General features: G+C 36.5%; 4 protein-coding genes across 4 annotated transcripts in view; 3 read left to right on the top strand and 1 right to left on the bottom strand.

Moving 5' to 3' along the window:
* The window catches only part of tbkbp1 (TBK1 binding protein 1), a 41,350-nt gene extending 40,958 nt beyond the window's left edge, over positions 1-392 (bottom strand). The window contains exon 1 of the mRNA XM_046854470.1: positions 14-392. The gene's annotated coding sequence lies outside the window, so the exon portion shown is untranslated. The remainder of the gene's footprint in view (positions 1-13) is intronic.
* Positions 393-1,837: 1,445 nt separating this feature from the next.
* Positions 1,838-9,359, top strand: pdk2a (pyruvate dehydrogenase kinase 2a). The gene is made up of 11 exons (XM_046854558.1): positions 1,838-2,106; positions 2,862-3,003; positions 3,581-3,652; positions 3,735-3,919; positions 5,024-5,113; positions 5,328-5,405; positions 5,694-5,770; positions 5,866-5,964; positions 6,617-6,724; positions 6,925-7,038; positions 7,977-9,359. Exons 1-11 carry the CDS (start codon positions 1,989-1,991, stop codon positions 8,118-8,120), a joined length of 1,227 nt encoding a protein of 408 aa, XP_046710514.1. The 5' UTR covers positions 1,838-1,988; the 3' UTR covers positions 8,121-9,359.
* Positions 9,360-12,376: 3,017 nt separating this feature from the next.
* Positions 12,377-15,397, top strand: LOC124389057. Its single transcript, XM_046854270.1, has 8 exons — positions 12,377-12,458; positions 12,974-13,048; positions 13,163-13,228; positions 13,313-13,375; positions 13,454-13,523; positions 13,788-14,216; positions 14,382-14,471; positions 14,646-15,397. The coding sequence occupies exons 2-8, from the start codon at positions 12,974-12,976 to the stop codon at positions 15,053-15,055; spliced, it is 1,203 nt and encodes a 400-aa protein (XP_046710226.1). The 5' UTR covers positions 12,377-12,458; the 3' UTR covers positions 15,056-15,397.
* A 441-nt stretch (positions 15,398-15,838) lies between these two features.
* myo1d (myosin 1D) overlaps positions 15,839-21,323 on the top strand; it is a 55,815-nt gene continuing 50,330 nt past the window's right edge. The window contains exon 1 of the mRNA XM_046853790.1: positions 15,839-16,411. Coding sequence (XP_046709746.1) covers positions 16,317-16,411 — 95 coding nt within the window. The 5' untranslated portion in view covers positions 15,839-16,316. The remainder of the gene's footprint in view (positions 16,412-21,323) is intronic.

Here is a 21,323-nt window from a genome sequence, read left to right as displayed (position 1 = left end):
ATGAAATACTCACGGTCTGTCATCGATCGGACTTCAGACGCCATGCCAGGCAAGCGCTGGGTTTGATGCCCACTCTTGCAGCTGCTGCTGATGAAGATTATGGTGGTGCTGATGCTGCTGATGCTGCTGTTGCTGTTGCTGCTGCTGCTGTGTTTAGTGCAGCTTTTTCTTTCACTGCGCTGTCCAAAGGAGGGGAGATGAGAGAGTCCTGCGTGGAAATCCGCGTCACTGTTTCTGAGAATACACTGAACACACACATTTCTCCGGTTTGAACCGAAGAAACGAGTGAATTAAAACCCAAAGGCTCATTTTCGACTTTGTGTGTGTTTTAGCGCATAGGTCGTGTCTGATGAGTTACACATATGAAGAGTGTGTATTTGTGTGTGTGTGGTTGTGTGTGTGTGTGGTGTGTGGGGGGGGGGGGCGCATTGCAAAGAGATGTGATGAAGAGATAAGAGGTGGGATTGGGAAACTGACCACAAAAAGGCATTTGACATCAACCCTAATTACATAACGTTATATAATATTACATAATTTTGAAAACACGATGATAGTATAAGGACATGTATTAGAGAGAGAGAGAGAGAGAGAGAGAGAGAGAGAGAGAGCTTTGAAGATATGATGCTGTTCTGCTCTCCTGCAAATAAGGGCATCATGGCCTGGATCAAAACACAAAGGAAATTTCCACTGATATTATTCAGCCTTTTTGCATCTCCAGTCTGTGTTATGATTATGCTAGAATTAATTATGTATGTTTTCAGGCTATTACTGTGAGTGTTGGGGCTGAGAGATGGAATGTGGCCCGGGGGGACAAATAAGTATTTGATTAGAAAATGGAAATGTATTGGCATGAAATCTGCCCTTCGGGGACGTTATGGCTTTTTATATCCTGGTATATTCCTCTTGTAGTTTAAAGACACGATACATTTAATAACCTTAATGATACTCAGATAAATATACATCATGCATAGCCTTACGGAGTACAAATCAGACTAGTAAAATAATAGTAGAACATATTATAGTATCACATATGTTTAATTGTAACACGTTCTGGTTTGATGGAGGGTTTTAGGTGTAGACCTTCGAGCTCTATTTACTAGGGTGAACTCTACAATTTTGTGTAACGTAAATAATTAAAACAATCAGCACATAGCAAATATCTCTTTTACAAACTATTACATTTTAGGATTAGCCACGTGGACCATAAATATATATTGGGTCAGAGTGATGTTCCTACACTAACCACACGGTGGTGCACTTTTACTTTGAGGTACAGAGTAACAGTGAGACTGATCAATTATTATGATGATGAATGATGATGATGATGATGATGATGATGATGATTATTATTATTATTATTATTATTAAATAATTAAATGAAACGATTAGGAATAAGAATACAATTTACAAGCAACATGAATTGTTATTGATTAGAGATGTTAGTATATTCAATATTATATTCTAAGCATTTGATAATATTACAGTTCATATTAATAGAATTGGGCAGTTTATTATATTGGCCAACCGAATTTCAGTAATTGATGTTCTCAGAAACTTGGAGAGCTAAGGATCAGGTTACGGAGGTGCAGTTTATCATGTGGCTGGCCTGTTGCTCCAGATCATTTGTCACATTTGTACGGTACAGCTGAAGTTTATGTGAAGCAGATTTGCGTCCCATGACGTCTAGAAAGCTGGCAGAGACCCGCTCCAAGCAGCAGTGTTTACTATCTTCTGCTCCAAGCAGACGTAAAGAACACAGACGTTCATCTAACGAAGTCCCGCCTACATATCTGATTGGTCAGAGTTGGACATGAACTTCAAACTGAGCGCTCTGATTGGTTGAAGGCTTACATTCAATAATAGCCCTTTCAGGGAAAGCATAGGAAGCCTGCTGGCATGTCAGACATTGTTTTCTGCTACATTGCATGTAAGCAGGAGGATCTTGGATTTTAACTAAATCATCTCATAAGGACAAACAAGATTTCACCATGAAGTTCGTGCGGTTTATCATGAAGAACTCGGCCTTGGCCAGCGTGCCCAAACACATCGAGCACTTCTCCAAATTTTCACCATCTCCTCTCTCTATAAAGCAGTTTCTCGATTTTGGTGAGTAGTAGTATTTATTTCTTCCTATACATTATGGAGGAACCTGGAGTGTGCATGGTGTGATTCCTGTGCAGTGCTATTCCAGGAAATTCCCAGCCGCAGAACAGCGCCGTGATCTTCAGCGAAATAAACATCAGAGATATTGTTTAAGATCACAATAGTCGCCGATTTGAGGTGTTGCTTTGTGCGATGGTGTAGATTGTGTCATTTCGGGATTGTGTATCCAAATGTAGAAGGTGTGATTGAAGAGCTATGTGAACACAAACAGTCATGCCACTACCGCAGGGATTGCATCATGTTGATGAGCCGGTCGCTGAGGGCTGTACGATATATCGAAACGTTCAACTTTGTACTACTGATATTCCAGCGCGATAATAAAAAACGACCCTTTTATATACCGCTTTATATTCTTACTAATACAAGAATAAAATTCCATTTGGGGTGTTCCTGAGAGTCTTATGTCAAATAATCCAACAGTGACACATTTGTTTTTGCTCAAAAAGCAAATTAATACAGTTTGCTTGTTTAAAGTTTACTAGTATGCTTTATGGTTTTGTAGGTCATAATCACAACTTAAGGTTATAGCAAGCTCATTTCTCTGTAATACCTGTCTGATTTTCAGATCATCATGTGGATATACAGTAACTGGTTTCCCCTGTTAACACACCTAGGTCACAAAGAAAATTAAATTTCTCAACAGTTGTTTTAGATATTATTTAATATCCTTGTTATACTGTGCCCTATTTTTCTGCCAGGTTCAACAAATGCATGTGAAAAAACATCATTCGTTTTTTTGAGGCAAGAGCTCCCAGTGCGCCTGTCCAACATCATGAAAGAAATTAACTTGCTCCCAGACAGACTGCTTACTACTCCGTCAGTTCAGATGGTTCATGGCTGGTAAGTCATATGTCATACATTTACAAAACAACCAAATACCAAGGAGTGATACCTAGCAGATTTGAGTTCTAGCTTTTTTTGTTATTGGGTTTTGTTGTATTTGCAGATGTATAACAGCTTGGGTTATTTATAGCACATGACTTCAAGTGCATAGTAAACAGCCTCTTGTGGGTTACACGTACAAGGGTAACAAGGATAATGCTTGGTGATGTCATGCATGTGAACTTTGCTCTAGTTTATGTGCAGAGTAGAGTAGGGCAGGGCTGGGCCAATCCTCCAAGAGGGTCTTTGTACATTCAGTCCTGTTATCACCACCTTCTTTTCTCATTCCTCATGTTTATACCTGCTTCACTAGTGTTTCACCCCAAAGCTTAAAATTGTACTTTCACTGGTAACATTTATCCAAGGGTTTGGATTCTGTTCACAAACTTTTCAAAATGAATAAGTAAATTGTGAGATATGTGTGAAGGAAAACATTGACCTTAAACTAAAAGAATTCTGTTATTCATTTACAAAAGAACACCAAGGCGCACACCATGCCCTTTATTGCATTTTAAAAACTCTGCTATGCTTTCAGGTATGTACAGAGTTTGATGGAGATCCTTGATTTCTTGGATAAAAGTCCCAATGACCACAGAGTTCTGGGAGAGTAAGTGTAATATTACTTCAACCCCCATGACATGATTATGGCTTGTAATTTAAGTCTCAAACATCCATGTTTTGACCCTCAGGTTCGTGGAAACACTGGTAAATATCAGAAATAGACACAATGATGTTGTTCCTACGATGGCCCAAGGTGTGATTGAGTACAAAGAAGCTTTTGGCCAAGATCCAAACACTAATCAGAACATCCAGTATTTCTTAGACCGGTTCTACACAAGCCGAATATCCATCCGTATGCTGATCAACCAGCACAGTAAGTAACAGACATTTTTATATTTTTGTCTTAAATTGGACTCAAAAAGGAATTCGCTGCAAATAGTCTCAATGCCTTTAATGTTCCTGACATGGGGTGACTCAGTTCTGGGGTTTTGTTTTGCAAATTTGTATATTAATAAAAGTTCAAACCACTTCATACTACTGCTATTTTTCTTGTATACATGCAACACTAAATCATGTCATTCAAAATGGCTGCTTTACCTGATTATCATTTGGCTGAAATGCTATGATTTGGCTTAAAAACAGAACAGGCAATACAGATTTAAAGTGTAAAAACAGAAGCATCTAAAATCAACTCAAATCCTCCCACTGATTATACTACTGCCTGATGTAAGTGGTTGGCGTAGGAATAATAGACGCATTCACTAGATTTGTGACATAACTACTGTATACTAATAATATTATCCCGTTATTAATGTTCATGTTCCTGACACGGTACTATTATTTCTGCTGTCTTACAATTAAATATCTACAGTTAATGCAACTAATCAGCTTATCATGTTTCTACATAATATGGCAGAACTTGTGATTGGACCATATGATCCAGCCAAAAGAATTTGAGCTGTTTTTCTGTTAGGTGGCTAAAACCTGAAACTTTATACATAAAGCACTTTGTTTTCACAATGCACCTAGAGGGGTCTGTGTTCACACTGTGTTCACACAGGTATAAAAAAAATATCCTAAAACGGACAAATGTGAACACATCTTTTGTATTCACAATGCTGTAGTCAGATGCTAACAGTAAAATCATTATACTGTACACTGCCTTAAAGCTGATGTACTCCTATTTATTAATTTTTTACCAATGTAATTGTCCGTTATTTAAAAGTGTTTCCAAAGTTAATGATGATCCCAGTAGTTACATGTAGCTACTTTGCTTAAATTGTGTTTAAAAGGTAAACTGTTTTTACATTTGCTTACCTGCCGGTTGTGTAAATAAGGTTGTTTGGATTCGGAACTCTTGGGACACTGTTTAGTGTATAATTATTTTTTTCACTTGTTCATAGCAGATTGTTCTGATTGTTTTAGCAAAAAGTTTTGCAAAACATGATATTTACGTTCTTCAATAATCTGTTTCTAGCGCTAATCTTTGATGGTGCAACAAACCCTGTTCATCCCAACACCATTGGAAGTATTGATCCTCACTGTCAAGTAGTAGATGTTGTCAAAGGTGAAGTATACATGTATTCTTGACCTGATAGATATGTGTGTGTGTATATATATATATATATATATATATATATATATATATATATATATATATATATATATATATATATATATATATATATATATATATATATTAGTGTGTGTGTGTGTGTGTGTGTGTGTGTGTGTGTGTGTGTGTGTGTGTGTGAATTTTTTTACATTTTGTCCATTTGCAGATGCTTATGAAAGTGCCAAGATGCTCTGTGACCAGTACTACCTCAGCTCTCCTGATCTGCTGCTGCGAGAACACAACAGTAAGTGAGAGAATACGATGTGCTTATTCTCGGCATCTGAGCATTATATAATTGTCCTCTACAGGCCAATAAGTTCCAATATGTTTGTTCACTCAGTCAGTTTTGCTAATTAGGACTTTTGTACTTGTTGCATTCTTTCAATCCATAGATAATTGCTCAACTGTCTGAAACACGTGTAGTGTTTAAAGTGATATGGTTGACTGATTTGAACAGTATTGACATTGTGAGTGAACTTTAACTTACGCAGGAATGACGATACTCAGTACGTGTTCTATTTCTGTCTTGCAGTTAACAACAAGAACCTTGCTATTAGCATAGTGTATGTGCCTTCCCATCTCTACCATATGCTGTTTGAATTATTCAAGGTGAGCGTGACCTCTTCTCATACTAATCTCCACAGCGATGCCGTTTGCATAACAAGAGCTCAGTGTTGCCATGACAATATTTTTTTTTTCTGCAGAACGCTATGAGGGCAACTATTGAAAACCATAAGGAATGCTTCAATCTTCCACCTATTGAAGTTATGGTGGCTATTGGTGGAGAGGATCTTTCCATCAAGGTTAGTTACTCTGACAGAATATAAATAATAGTGTTTTGGGATTTAGCGCTACTTTGGTTTCGCAATTCATTGTTACCATTATTACCCTCAAACTCTGGTTGTTATTCTTGTATACAATTAGGGCATTTGTCATTTGATATTACCAGTCCGTTAACCCAATGCCTCAGTGACCTCTCTAAGTGACTCTCCATTTACTGCAATCATATTAATGCACACTGACACATTTGCAGTGCTGTGATTCCTCTTACCCTTCTGATCTGTCTGATTCATCCTGATCGCTTGGAGCTTCTGTATTCATGACTCACCTTCTACAGCTGTTGGATTGTCCTACCCAGTAGATTTGCACTTCCTGAAAAACAGTTTATACCTAATTCTCACCTTTTTTTTTTTTAGTTGATAATTTTTTGGTACAGTGATTCTGGTTGGTTTGTTACAGAGCTAAATGTAAATATAAATAAATTTATTTCTGTAAAAAAAAAAAAAAAAACAACACACTTCAGCCTGTTGGTGGCCTTTTTGTATTGATTTTCACAAATGTAGTTAATATATTATCTCCCTGACAATTTTACTGTTTACTTTGATCTGTTCCTTGAAATTAGGATTGTGTTTTATAATTCACACTTATTCCTTGCTATTCCCTGTATGTCTACAGATGAGTGACAGGGGTGGTGGTGTCCCTTTCAGAAAGATGGAGAATCTTTTCAGCTACATGTATTCAACAGCTCCAACTCCTCAGATTGGCCAGCACACAACTCCTCTAGTGAGTCTCCGTTTTCATTTCATTTCATTTTTGTTTCCTGGCACAAAAGTTTCTTGGTGTTTTAAAACCCTAGCAGACTGGCTATAATAAATAGGGAGGAAAATCCCATCAGCACTCTGTTACTACTATTATTTACAGCACAGAGTGAATTAGTGTACGGGTTATGGCATTCAATTCAAATGCTTTCGTTTTGCCAACAGGCTGGCTTTGGTTATGGGCTGCCTATCACTCGCCTCTATGCAAAGTATTTCCAGGGAGACCTCCACCTCTACTCTATGGAGGGCTATGGCACTGATGCAGTCATTCACCTGAAGGTACTGTGTGTGTTCTTTTGTGCATCATCTTTTTTTTTTCTCCGTAAGCTAGATGCCTGGCAGCTTGATATCTTCAATGAATCAACTTTAATCCGTGAGATTGTTTCACTGACAGATCTTTTTGTAATTAAACTGTATCTTAGGTCTGGGTATGCTAGCTGGGCAATGATGTGTCCTGGGATTAGCTCTGTTTCAGTTATGTAATGTTGGCTTTCCTCTTTGATCTATGATTTGTATAGGCCCATTCTTGGGGATTAGTGAATTAACTAACTACAATTTTAATTAATCCTGGCTCTACTTTTTAGATCTAAGGAATGCTTTTTAAGCATTAAACAGCTTATTAAAAGCATTTTTTGGGTGAGGAAATTATTTGTGGACACGTTTTTTTTTTCGTTGCTGGATGAAGGCCGTCATCATCATTTCGATAAGTGTATTCTGTATAAATTTGAGATTGAATGTTTCCGTACCCTATTTGCAAGCCATAATGTTTTTCACTTTTTCTAAGAAGCATTTCGTAGGGAGCGTGTCAGCCCATGTTGAGCTTGATCAGTAGAAATTGACATTGACATAACAATAACTCGCCTAAAGCTGCTATAAAAAGTCATTTTGCTACCCAGCAATTGAAACTCCTCCAAAACCTGGTTTCAGTTTGATTTCATCAGGGAACAAAAAAAAAAATGTATAGATGTTCATTGTGAAAATGATGAAATCTTACCTGATATGTCAGTTTGGACAGAGTATTTTTTACCTATGGATATTTCTACTGGTTATTTTATTGAAGGTAAAATGTGGCACAATCTTTCCCAGCAGATTGGGAAAGGAATAAAATCCCAGAGATACTTTACTAATAATTACCTTATCCTCCTTTACCTTGTAAAACCAATCCAATCCAAACCTGTAAGTTTAAATAACATGGTGGGCTTTTTTTCCTCCCACAGGCTTTATCCACCGACTCTGTGGAAAGGCTTCCAGTCTATAACAAGACAGCTCTACGGAACTATAAAGTGAGCCAGGGAGCAGATGATTGGTGTGTGCCAAGCAGAGAGCCGCTGGACCTGGCAGTATTCCGTCTGGCCAAATAAATACCTTCTGCTCGTCTGGAGTCTCCTGGCTCATAGTAAAGACTGCCCTAGCATTAGGGATCTCACACGGGGACCACAGAAAGAGCAATATGGTGTCAGCTTGAAGCCGGACACTCAACACAAAGCCTCATGGTGTCTCTCGTATCACTAGTTAATGCATGTAATGGCTTTACATTTGCATTTGCACAATAATCAACCTATGGATAGTTTTTTGTGGTTAGCAAAATATTCTTTTTACCACAGTGTTACCTGTAGACCAAGCATGCATGAGTGAGAGTGTCAAAAATAAGGCAGAAGGTCAGTCGAAGATGAAAAGTGGAGAATTAAAATCTGAGAGGGCCTGAGCTGCTAACTTCTTTAGTGCGTAGGTGGAGGGCAGCATGGTCTTCCAGGACAGATGGTGGAGGCAGTGTGTAGTATAAGGCCTGAGCAGAGCAACTTTATCAGAGCCATGATAAAAAAAAAAAAAAGGCTAAAATGAGTTGTAGTTGAAAGTGAATATGAATCACAGCGATTTGCAAAAGTGCATGAGGAGTATTGTTATAGCATCAACAGTGGTTAATGCAGTTGTTCAAAGGAGTATTTTAAAGAAACAACTTCCAAGTCAGAGATGATGACAGTGGATTAGTCCTCTGCTTAGAAGGACCATTCTAAGAGACCAGAATTTAAGACCTTTTAGTTCATGACTCACCTCGGTGATATGATTGTACTATAATGTTGGACAAAATAACACTGATGCAACAGTGTTCACATAGAGAGCTGATAAAAGGACATTAGAGTGTAATGCAGTGGTGGATTTCATAACTTGCTTTGTAATGTTTCTCTTTTGAGTTATTTAATACCATTGTCTCTTTGCTATTGAGTTCATTCATATGTACTGTATACTCAGTGATGTGCTATACTGCTATATCCTATTCCCTCATATTTAAGGCCAGTTAACAAGGAAATTCTTTTTATTTTGAACAGTTTATTTGCCTCTACTTTTGGAAATGTATTCACCGTATTAAACAAACCAGCCGTTCCGAACTTGAATCATGCAGTCCTTAAGTATTCTTTGTTATTCCTATTGTGTGTGCTTAGCTTTTATATAAACCTTTTAACTTCTTGTCTGAATGAATTATATTTTGTGATAAAAGAATATATTTTCCATTGTATCTATAATGTAAATATAATGGAAATAAACATGACATTTCATTGCATATTCCTCCATCTTGTGCCATAAAAACATACCAAATTGTTTTTTCTTTAGTCAATGTGCTTCATTACTCATGCAATCCTTTGCTAACCAACATGTTGCTAGTGGTTTTAATGTAAACTGTATAGGGAAGCCTGAGTTTTAAACCATTCCCTAACATAATAGCAACTGTGTGTGTGTGTGTGTGTGTGTGTGTGTGTGTGTGTGTGTGTGTGTGTGTGTGTCCACATGCTGGCCATATGCCAATTCAGCCAAAGGTTATTGGCTTGTGCAGTAAACAACTTCCTATAAAAAGGTAAGGTAAACGTATGCTGACGTTTATCTGGATTGACTGAACGGAATACAATCTTACTCTGAATGGAATACAATCTTTGATGAGGCAAAAAATAGAGAAAAAGGAAAGTAACAGGCTTCCATAATAAGGAACGAAGGGGTCTAAAATGGTATGAGTTGAGAAATTGTTAAATTGAATAACAAAATTGAGTTGAAAATCATAAATTATGGTTAGAAAAGTATGTTCAGGCCATAAAATACTGCACGGTTTACATCATTTTCATATTCATACTCACTTCACACTATTCACTAAGGCCCCTTATTCTTTATAGGTGGGGGCAGTGTTATGCAGAAAGAGATCACGTTTATCATGATATGAATGTTATAACACAAGATAAATGCGACCAGTCAAAATAAGTGTGTTGTTTGAGCTGCAGTGACTCATTGTCTGAGAAGAAGCAAATAAGAGCCTCTTTTCTATGCATGTTAAAAGAACACAGCTCAGCTCACATACACTACATGGTACACTGTGTCTCTCTGGTTAGATGAACCAGTTTTTTTGTAGTAACTTAATAGGGACTAAACCTCAACGTAACACACTAATTTTTACAGAATATCAAAGAAATGGCATTAGGAGAATGACACGAGAAAGTTATTTTTTTTAGTAGATGGACCCAGTGTGTGTTCCAGGGTGGTGTGAAAAATGACAGAGTCGTGCAAGTAGAGAAGAGAATTGCTGCATTGAGCCAGTTCGAGGAAATCATCAGGGGGAAAAACAAATCCACCACCAACAGCAGAATGTGCATTGCAAAGTGGAGAAGGGTCAGAAGTGTGTTTCGTTTAGCCACTTCTAATCTGTGTGTCACAGAGTGTGTTCTGTCATGTGGAATGCCTGGCATGTCTCTGCACTCTGCTCATGACGACTGCTGATGGTGCTGTCACCCTTCTTTCCGTCACATTACTGCTTGTGCACTTGTGATCATTCATTCTGCAGTCTTATTTACTGACCTATTTCTAACACTTGAAGGTGTCAAGCGATGTAAAGTGAGAAACGAGACATTCACATGTATCCGTCTATCATATTACATGAAGATTTATATGTGCAACATTTCTTTTCTGTGCAACAAAAATAGGCGATAGAATTTTTTTTAACACACACACACACACACACACACACACACACACACACACACACACACACACACACACTACGTGTACATAATAGAACTGTATGTAATATGATTAATTCACACTACAACAAACCTGTCTGAAATATAAACTAACTTGTTATTCACCTATTGCCATCTTGTGTTCTTTTTGTGTTACTGCACTCCTGTTTGCGTATACAGTGCAGTGTGCATGACCCTTTATTTCCATGCACTTATTGAACCTAAAACCAGCTTTTCTAATATTAATTGCACAGATTTCCTGCATATTTAATTGCCCAGATACACACATTTTTTAGGATTTGTGGCATGAAATCTTTTACCAAACATGTTTTTTAAATTTTATTATTGTTCCATGGTACTGCATGATATACAGCTTTAAATTAAAATATTTCTTTGTCACAAACATAACCATGCTCAGTAGGAAAATGCAACAAGGACGTGAACGTTTAATGCATATAAAGTGCATGTAGAAGGAAGGTGAAAATCTAGACTACAGTGTTACATTCTACAGTGTACAATGGTGTTATTTCAAGATCTCACCCATCAAAGTTTTGCTGAAAGTGTCAAAATTAGTTTGGCCTAACTAATGACTGAGCATGTGTGGTTGCTGCTTGATACTTACATAGGCACTATCCCAAACAGTCAAAGAGGAAACATTTAAACTGCATCATGAAAACTATTTTTGTAATGCAGTATGCAATTTGCCTCTAAGAATAAAACTCTTGAAAAACAGCTTTTAAATAAGAATTTAAACAGATTTTCCATTTTTACTATCAACATACAATTTACCCAATGCAGTGTGATATACAGTCAGTTATTTGTATAACACAGTGCAAGTCAATATTTACTAAAAGGATTATAACAATATTAATTAGGCCATTATACTGTTAAGTAAATACAATACCAAGCCCATATACACTAAACAAAAGTAATCAGTATAGAATCATGAATTGGAACATACAACAGCTTGAGGAAATATATATTACATAAGGATTTTATTATTACATGACGTCTTAATACTACTATAATGCATTTCATTGTATGATATTTTTTGCAGATTACACATATCTAGGTTTAAAAAAACATAAAAAAAAACAACAATTATATGTTTTCAATTTACTACTCTCTGAATTGCATAATGTATTTTTTGTTCCGTTGTAAAATACAGTGCAGCCAGCCATCACTCTGTCATGTCCAGAGTGACTTAGGTGTTTCATTTAGGGAAGAGTTGACATGATTCTATTTAATAATAATAATAATAATAATAATAATAATAATAATAATAATAATAATAATAACAATTATTATTGCTGTTGTTGTTTTATTATAAATTAAGCAACACTTTCATTTGATTGGAACAAAAACCCACAGTTTGAATTAAAACTTACATAAGACTGGCACTGACCCCTGACACACCTTATACATATATATAAGGTTAAGATTTATGTTATACAAGTTAAGATTTTTTTTCTATTAATTCTTATTTTGTTTATTTGTTGATTCTTATCAGCAGTATTGGGCTGTAACAAGTTTTCATGTGCACGTTAGCATCTTACATAGGAAGTGTAACACCAAAGACACTGGTGTGAAAGCCTAACTTCCCTTTTTGCCTTCTACAGCTCGCCTTGGACTGGTGCGGTATAAAGTCTAGTATACAACATTAGCCATTCCATTTTTAGCCATTTGTCCCTGCAAGACAAGGTAAGAAACCAGCTGTCATAATAATAATAATAATAATAATGATGATGATGATAATGATGATGATGATGATGATGATGATGATAATAATAATATTTATTATTATTATATACATAATAACAGATCACCAATAACTAAATTATATATGTAATATAACATATATAATATATATGTTTTATATATATATATATATATATATATATATATATATATATGTTTTATATATATATATATATATATATATATATATATATATATATATATATATATATATATATATATATATATATATGAAGGCAAAAATACACATATGTACACACACACATACATAATATACATAATACATAATAACCGATGACCAATAACCAAATTCTAGATATAATTTGGTTATTGGTCATAGGTTATTATGTATTATGTATATTATGTATGTGTGTGTGTAAATATGTGTATTTTCTGGTTTATATTTTTTTACAAGTGCTATCAAAATGTTTACTTATGTAAGAATTTATTGCATGTAGATGGATGTGTCAATCATTCAGATGCTGTCAGTGCTGTTGGTCTGTGTGGGCACTACAAAGCAAACTGAAGGATCAGTAAGCATGAATTAAACATAAAACTCTGTTTGAAAGCCTATTATACTCTGATTTAATAAAATTAATTGTATAATAAATATGGCTTTGACTAACTGAGACAACCATATGTTTTAGTTTGCACTGAAAATGTGGAGCAAAGAAGACCAGGCACTTCAGGAACATCTCAAAATAATGTATAAGGTAAAAGAGAACCAAACAATGTCTGTTGAAAAAACTAACGTATTACCCCATAAACTCTTCAATAAAACCATCTAATTTCTTCAGGAAATAGAAGCCTTGAGACATGACCAAAGTCTGATGAAACAGAAACAAGAAGCCATTTCGCAGGTAAGAGCAGTATAAACTTTATACGATTTATCAAAAGAATTATTGGATCAGAGTCACAGTTTCCACATATTTGTGTAGGCGGTGATGCATTGTACACAAACACAAGGATCCGCAGATAATGAGGTGAATATGACTACCTTGGAAAAAGGTCAGTATATTAAAAAAAAATATATATATATATAATTATAATTTTATATATATATATATATATATATATATATATATATATATATATATATATATATGTATAAAAATAATACATTTTTAGAATTTATTTTTTAATTTATAAAAGGAAAAGGCTTGTTTGTTGTATTGTTTCCTAGTAAACAATTGATATTGAAACTTACAAGTGGATTAAATTGTTCTAAATTAGTAAATACTATCAGAATTTTTCCCCTGCTATCTTGACCAGGCAGCACCTCCATGTTTTACTCCTTTCCCCACCTGGAGGAGGATGATGACACCGATGACATGCTTGACCCCTGTAAGAACTACAAGTCACTCAATCAGGACTGGAGAGCCACCAATTACACCACCAAGAAAGTTTCGTGTGATCGCAATGTGCAATGGAAAGGATGGTATCGCCTGTTTTACAGGGGAAAAAGCATCCAAATGCCTGAACTGTGTGTGAAGAAAGAGCACTGTGGCACACATGCCCCCCTGTGGTTAGTAGGTGGCCACCCACGCAAACGTGACGGCATTGTCACACGCAAAGTTTGTGGCCACTGGGGCAATAACTGCTGCGCCTTCAAATCTCCTCCCATCCAAGTGAAAGCATGCAAGAATTACTACGTCTACAAGTTTGTCCAGCCACTGACCTGCCATTTGGCCTACTGTGCAGGTAAATGTCAAAATGTGACTATCTTTATTCACACCCAAATTGCGAAATGTTTAAAAATGTTAGAGATCTAATTCACTATTGTGTATTAATTTTTACTGTGTGTGTGTGTGTGTGTGTGTGTGTGTGTGTGTGTGTGTGTGTGTGTGTGTGTGTGTCTTTTTTCAGATGTTAACACTCTTGTCTGTGGGACATGTAGGAGAAATGAAATTTGTAAGAGCAAAGACAAGATCAAGTGGTTTTGTTATAAAAAAAAGGGCAAGTATAAATGATTTCTCCAAGTCTAGCTTAATTTTAACATTCAAATTCAGGAATGTTAGAGTCATACTTAATAGTGTAGAACTAAATCATCTAAATATTTATAAAGCAATGTAGATAAAGGGATTGTATTTCTGTTGTACCATTATTTTAACATTTCGCTTTCTCTTACAGTGAGAAAAGTTAAAGTGCACTTCTTTGCTGCCAACCCTAACTCACTCTCTGGCAAAGTGAACCGAATCCAGTACAAGAAGGTTTATGTGAATGTGGGTGGGGCCTTCAACAGCCGCACAGGTGTGTTCACAGCTCCAGTCACAGGCATCTATCAGTTCTTCTTCTCCACTCAGTCTGGGAGGGGTGGGCTTAAAACTGACCTGTGGCTCGTCGTGAATGGTTATTGGGTGGCTCTGTCTCATACTCTAGTGAACATCTCAAACACTGTAGGAAATCTTTCGACATACATGACCACTCTGCGTAAAGGTGCCTTAGTATATGTGACTCACACTTGTGGCAACTCCTGGGCGAACTCTGCCTCCAACACCATTGTATTTGGGGGGTCACTGCTTTCAGCCGTGAACGGATGAATGGAGAGATTTAGCTACCATGTGACTATGTGAATACAAATTGTACAGCGATTTCTATTCCATGTCAGTTATCTTAAAATACAGTTTTCAAATGGCGCTGAAGAAATGACGTAATTAAAATTGTGCTTAATGGGTGCATTTGTGTGGGTTTACGTGCATTTCCCAAACTAGCTAGTTACTGGTCTAATCTGTTTCATTGCTTTGCTTTTGTTTTAATTTTGTTCCAGCCTTTTGTAACTCATTCCTAATAAAAGTGAATTGCTATTTTTCTAGGCAGTTTTAAAAGAATAAATAATTTTTTCCCCATCATTTCTGCATTTTACAATCATTTCTTTCTTGCCTGACATGCCTAACATTGTGTGTAGTTCTTTGGTTGCAGTGTAGGATTGTGATTCCTTGTAATGAACATAGTGGGGCAGTAAAGTCACTTGTGTTAAATAGTCTGACCTTCCACAACATGAACTTTCAATCACAGGTAAATTTAACACACACCAGCATTCAATTCAACAATGTTCTTGTACATTGGGCAGTTACTCTAGGTGTGTTAAATAAAATTAATTTCTAACAAACATGCCTAAATGTTTATTCAGAAGACGTCACTCCACCAAGTAAATGAACTTTGCACTTCCCTGAGATATTTTTTTTAAACAACTAGAACATGCTGTGTTTCAACTACATACACAAGGGTTGCCTTACATGGCTAAAGTGATGATTTTAGTGATTCATTTCTGAAGTCGGTGCCAGAGCCATGTGGAGCTCTGTGGGCGCACACACACTCAGACACACACACTGCAAGGTTTAGGTCTGGCCCTTGAAGAGGAGGAGCAGTTCTTACAGTGAGTGAGTGAGTGTGTGTGTGTGTGTGTGTGTGTGTCACAGAAGAGCTGGGGGAATTTCACACACACACAGAGGCATGGAGCTGCATTCACTTCAGCAGGACAACACAAACTCAACACTCAGAAGCAACAAGTCACTAAAAATGATCTAAAGGACAAACCGCGGTTTATGCTGGAGTTCGGGAAAGGGAAAACCAGGAAATAACCAAAAGCAGTTTATCTTTTTTTTTTTTTTTTTACACTTGAATTCCACGTAATAAATGTACGTGAATTTCAGATATATGACCTGAGAATGAGTTGTAATTTAACTTAAAGCCGTCTGTACTCTGCTGCGTTCAACTGCTCCATTGTTTTGTTTGAAGTTTGTTGGAGTTGCCGTGGTTTTTTTTTGTTGTTTGTTTGTTTTTACAAAAACAAAGTGTATTATGGCCGAACACGAAAGTTTGGAGTTTGGAAAGGCGGATTTTGTTCTTCTGGACAATGTCTCTTTGGAAGAGTTTCTGGCCAACCTTAAGCTCAGGTAAGCAGAAGCATGACGGTAGTTCACCTTCATTGGGTTACACACTGACATGTCTGTGTCACAGTGTAACTCACAGATCATGTTTATCTTTCAAACAATAAGTCATGCGTGTTAAGTTTCATGTAGGTAATCAGTTTTCACTGTTTTTAAAATAATTAAAGATACAACCTCTCTCTCTCTCTCTCTCTCTCTCTCTCTCTCTCTCTCTCTCATTCATAAAGCATTTGTTTCGGTTGCTTCGTTCAATTTGCTACTTATTTTTATGTTTCTGATTCACTTACAGTATCGTCAAAAAAAGGTATATACCTATACCATATCTCAGTTTAATATAAATATTAACGTGGCTGTATATTATACAACACTTACTTCAGCAAATAATAATGCCCCACAAGCATATGCTAGTGTTTATATTCACAAACAAAATCTCTTTAAGTCATCCAATTCATCCCAATTCAGGTTGGCTAGTAGTAAATCAAGGTGACTCAAAGTAGTGTTTTAACGTTTTACTCTACAAATCGAGTTCACTTGGAGTTTTTCTGCTATTAGATATATAAATTTGACAACATTATAAACAATTGCAAGTTGATCAAATTCAATAAATCATTGAAAGATTTTTGGTGGCAGATAATATCAGTCTGGGTTTAGTTTTTATTATCTGTGCATTTAAATTTCTTGAGTTTGTATTCTGTAGTCTTGGTAAACTGGAAATTGTATCGTAATACCTCATGTTTACAAAAGCCGGCCTGTACACCTGAGCACAAAACACCTAAGTCTGTAGTTTTATTCTGTGTTGTACAACATAAATTTACCCATCAAGGAGAGACTCATTCTTTTATAAACCTATTTGCTGTGTTTTTTTTTTCGCTTTGTGCACAGCGATTGCATTTAACCACAGACTGCACCTGTTCAGGCTGGGTGCAGGGATGGGCTTGGGGTTAGAAGTGAATCATGGAAATCTTCTCACATCTTAATCTCTTTGTTAAGATCACGATAGCGACAAAATTATTTATAAAAGCAAATGTATTGCTAATGATGAAATGTTAAATAGTTTCTAATTGTTCTTTCGCTTTACGTTGAAGCTCACTGCTTTAAGAAAATGTCATTTGAGAGATTATTAACTCTATTATATTGGCATCAAGTTTTAATGTTTGTATTTTAAACCCTAAAGACTGTCTTTCTAGCTACTTCAGACCAAGAGTGTTTAATTTTCCGTAAGCCGGAGATGGCGTGTGCACTTTGTTATTTGCAGAGGGTGTGACCAGGCATGCTTCCTGCTACTTCCTCTGTTCCACATCTGTGTGTCTGGACCTCCATATACAGCAGAAGCAGGATGCCTCAAAAATGATGAAGTTGCCATTTAATAATTTGCCCTATAAAAAGTTTTTTTATATATAGACATTTGACCTTTCATTCTTTTAGCTTTTGTTTATAAATACCAGTCAGTCTTTTAATAGCAGACATTTTATAGAGAACAGGCGACTAAATATATAACATTTGGGATTAAAGTTGGACATTTCTTAGGATTAACAGAGTAGGCATTTTATGAGCGTACCTCCCTTTTAGGGGAGTTTAACCTACAAGCCTGTATCCCCCACTAAGCTGTCAGAGACCACTTACACTATACAAAGTGTGAGGCTAAACAAATGTCAATACAGTACTGCATGGTGTTTTATAATTTAAGTTTGCTCAAGAGGCTGTTTACACATGTCTTACATGTTGAACAGGATGCTGTTTGGGTAGTGTATGTGCCATCACAGCCTGCCTTTATATGGCAGTGTTTTGTCTGCCTCGAGGATCTTGAGAAACTTCTGCACATTTCCAAAAACAATTCTGAGGGCTGTCTGGGACATTTTTTTCCGGCAGCACCCCTGATAATGCAGATGAAATAGCTGATAACCATTACGCCATGTCGAAAGTATGACTTGCTCTTCCCCATTACCTCTCTGTCTCGCACACATCCGGAGACAGTCTTTAAGGACATTTTGCCTGAAGTGATAATTAAAATAAAAAAATTAAACAAAAAGTAGATCTGGTTTATAGTTTTGTTAGACACCAATGTTAGAAATGGTGTCTGCCCCTCCCCATTCTTGTTAGAATAACAATGAATGAACATTAAAAGCAAATTATCAATGTTTTGGCATACTTTATCCCAAAAATACACTGCCGTGATATTTGGACATTATCTAGTGCTTATTTGCAATTTTCTATCTAAAGCAGAGCTGTTAATCTTTGCAGAATATCACACATTTAGCAGATACTTTTTGGAGGAAGACCTTCATATGTTCTTTAGAACAAGACAAATCATCCATATAATTCACTGTGAAAGAAGAAAACATCGGTCTGCCATCTGATCTGGTTCCTGTGCGTCTAATCCTGTTTGAAAGTCTTTCCATAACTAATGGAGAATGCGTTGTCTGAGACAATGTTAAGTTGAAACTCATAAAGTATCAGGTGAATGCAAGCAGTCACTGAGGTGTTCTTTTAGGACTGGAATGCCACTAGAACCTGATCAGCTGGTTCTTAGGGATTTTAAGTGTTTATTTTCTATGCAACTGTGAAACTATAGGAAAAATGGGCACTGTGCCTCTCCCATTTCGGAGGTGTAACCATTCACTTGTTGCCTTAACAGCAGACTCTTGCTGTGTGGATCCCAGCTGTGACACATGGCAACCTGATTCCTTCTTTGCAGAGCAGGCAGACCGATCAAAGTCTCCTTGGAGCTCAGGTGCAATGAACCAAGCTTAACACAGTGTTAAAGGTCCATCTTCTTCTATTTCCTTTTTTGCATAAATATGAATGGAAAAGGAAACCAATTGACATTCAAGTGCACACAATGTTGTCTGTGTAGAGAAATTTGGAAGGGTGCTTTTTAAAAAAAAATATATATATTTCCAGAACATCACTGAAAGTGGTTTTTTTTTTTTTTTTTTTTTTTTTTCCTTCCCATAGACTTTGTTAAAAGCCTGGGGAATTCACCTCTTGCTATCCTATATTAAGATCCTTGGCCCAGAGATCTATCTGCTCTCTAGAGTCTGGAGCAGTGGCATGCTTGCCCACAGTCAGGGCTTCTTCTTTTTCCAAGTCTCCCATAGTTCCCTCTTTGTTACTCTAAATAATAAAAACAGACAGATAAAGAACACAGCACTGCAGTGCTGATTGTTGTTTGGGTGGAGACAGACTAAAATGTTAATGATCTGTGGTAACAAGGCATTTACAATTTCAAATAAAGATTATAATATTTTGGCGTTTTTACACGCTTTGTAAACCAAATATCAATGCATATAAAAGCTATGATTGTAAATAGTTTTGGCATTTTGTGCTACAGCCGAACAACATATATTTGCATCAGCACGTATAATTGTGATTGCTCTGCCCATACTTTCTCACTTTCACTTTCCCACATGTAAATATTTAGTATTTTACCCTAACCAATTCCTATGCTCACATCACAAAAAAAAAAACAGTAAGCCTACTCTGTAATGGTAAAAATATTTCTCTTTTCCTGAAAGGCTGGATTAGAGGCTGGTTTTCTTTCTTTCTTTTTCTTTTCTTTTAAAAAAACAAAACAAAAAAAAACAGGCCCCTTTCTCTTACTTACAAGCAAAGAAAAGGGTTAGTCTCACCACAAGAATTTCCATACAAACCTAATAATCTGAAACACATTCCTGGCCTTATGTAAACAGGACTGTGCATTTTGGCCCTTATTGTGCCTCAAAATAAAATCTAAAATGTATAGATCGCTCATTTGTGGCAGTAAGGCAGTAAGAGAACTAGTACTGTTTGAGATGCTCTCTTTCCTTTCTCCTTTTCCCTTTCATTCTTTGTTCCTTTGTGTTTATAGTTTTGCTATTTTTAGGGTGGCAGCTGATTCCTCAATCGCTTGGTGTCTGTTTTTCTTTCTCATGTTTTTTATTTGCTCCAGATTTGTACTGAGGAATAGTATGTGATTATACTGGCACGTGATTGGTGCAAAAGCTTCACGTTTCTGTTTTTAAATTGGTTTCGGAAAACAAAAAAAAAGCAATAGATGTCTGAGCAGTACCACTAACAGACTGACGGTATGGGATTATGGCTATTCTTTTCTAGCATTTTATTCCCCCATGTTATTTGAACTGGATATTAAGGCCTTGCGGTTGAACTGACTATATTCTGAGAAGTAAACCTTTAATTTAGTCGAGGAGCACTTGGAGAAGTGTGATGCCTAAATGTGAGCTCTTGCTAACGTGGAAAGGTTACGTCACTCTGAAGGGGATGTCCGCTACCTTTAGCTCTTTGAACACATTCTGGGCATGACTCAAACTTCAAGAGCACTTTGAAGATCACTTTGTTTCCCTTATTTCATTCATTTAAAGTAAAGAAAGAGTCTATCCTTGTTTCTTTAAGACCCTTTTTCATTTAATTTCTCTCTTAGTCTCTGTATGCCTTTTCATTTGACCCTGATCAAAATCCTAGCACTCTCCTGAAATAACATGCTGACTAATGTCTGTGTTTGCTGGATGGCCTCATCTTTTTGTGTCTGTTTTTTTTCTTTCCCTTCTTTCTTTGACTGTTGTCCCATCAGCACTTTTTTTTCTTTGGCATTGGGGTTGGGATCAAGCCTGTGTGCTATAGTAACACTTGGCCTGTAGCCAAGTGTTACTACCAGATCTACTTGAGTCACTTTATTACCCACTTCTGAAACCAGACCCCTGAAACCTGCCCCTTTTCTCCTTATTGTCAGGCAGGCAGGAGAACAAAAGCAGCTCTGATCTCAGCTCCACAGAGGATGGTGCTGGCCAGAGTGACAAATTTCAAATAGTTGGCTATCTATCAATACAGCATTAATAAGGGTTTAAGCTTTAGCTTTGTGGACCAAAAAATCAACCCAACTGCATACTTTTACTGTTAGTCCTTAAAACAGCAGTTTACACTT

This window comes from Silurus meridionalis, chromosome 7, assembly GCF_014805685.1.
Source record: "Silurus meridionalis isolate SWU-2019-XX chromosome 7, ASM1480568v1, whole genome shotgun sequence".
Classification (NCBI taxonomy): Eukaryota; Metazoa; Chordata; class Actinopteri; order Siluriformes; family Siluridae; genus Silurus; species Silurus meridionalis.
Note: the sequence above shows the minus strand (reverse complement) of the source record. Positions and strands in the feature narration are given on the sequence as shown.

Coding starts and splice junctions, on each gene's coding strand:
- LOC124389057 (XM_046854270.1), top strand. CDS start 12,974: ATGGATGTGTCAATCATTCAGATGCTGTCAGTGCTGTTGGTCTGTGTG. Junction 13,049..13,162: donor CAAAGCAAACTGAAGGATCA/GTAAGCATGAAT, acceptor CATATGTTTTAG/TTTGCACTGAAAATGTGGAG. Junction 14,217..14,381: donor CCATTTGGCCTACTGTGCAG/GTAAATGTCAAA, acceptor GTCTTTTTTCAG/ATGTTAACACTCTTGTCTGT.
- pdk2a (XM_046854558.1), top strand. CDS start 1,989: ATGAAGTTCGTGCGGTTTATCATGAAGAACTCGGCCTTGGCCAGCGTG. Junction 5,965..6,616: donor GAGAGGATCTTTCCATCAAG/GTTAGTTACTCT, acceptor GTATGTCTACAG/ATGAGTGACAGGGGTGGTGG. Junction 7,039..7,976: donor ATGCAGTCATTCACCTGAAG/GTACTGTGTGTG, acceptor TTCCTCCCACAG/GCTTTATCCACCGACTCTGT.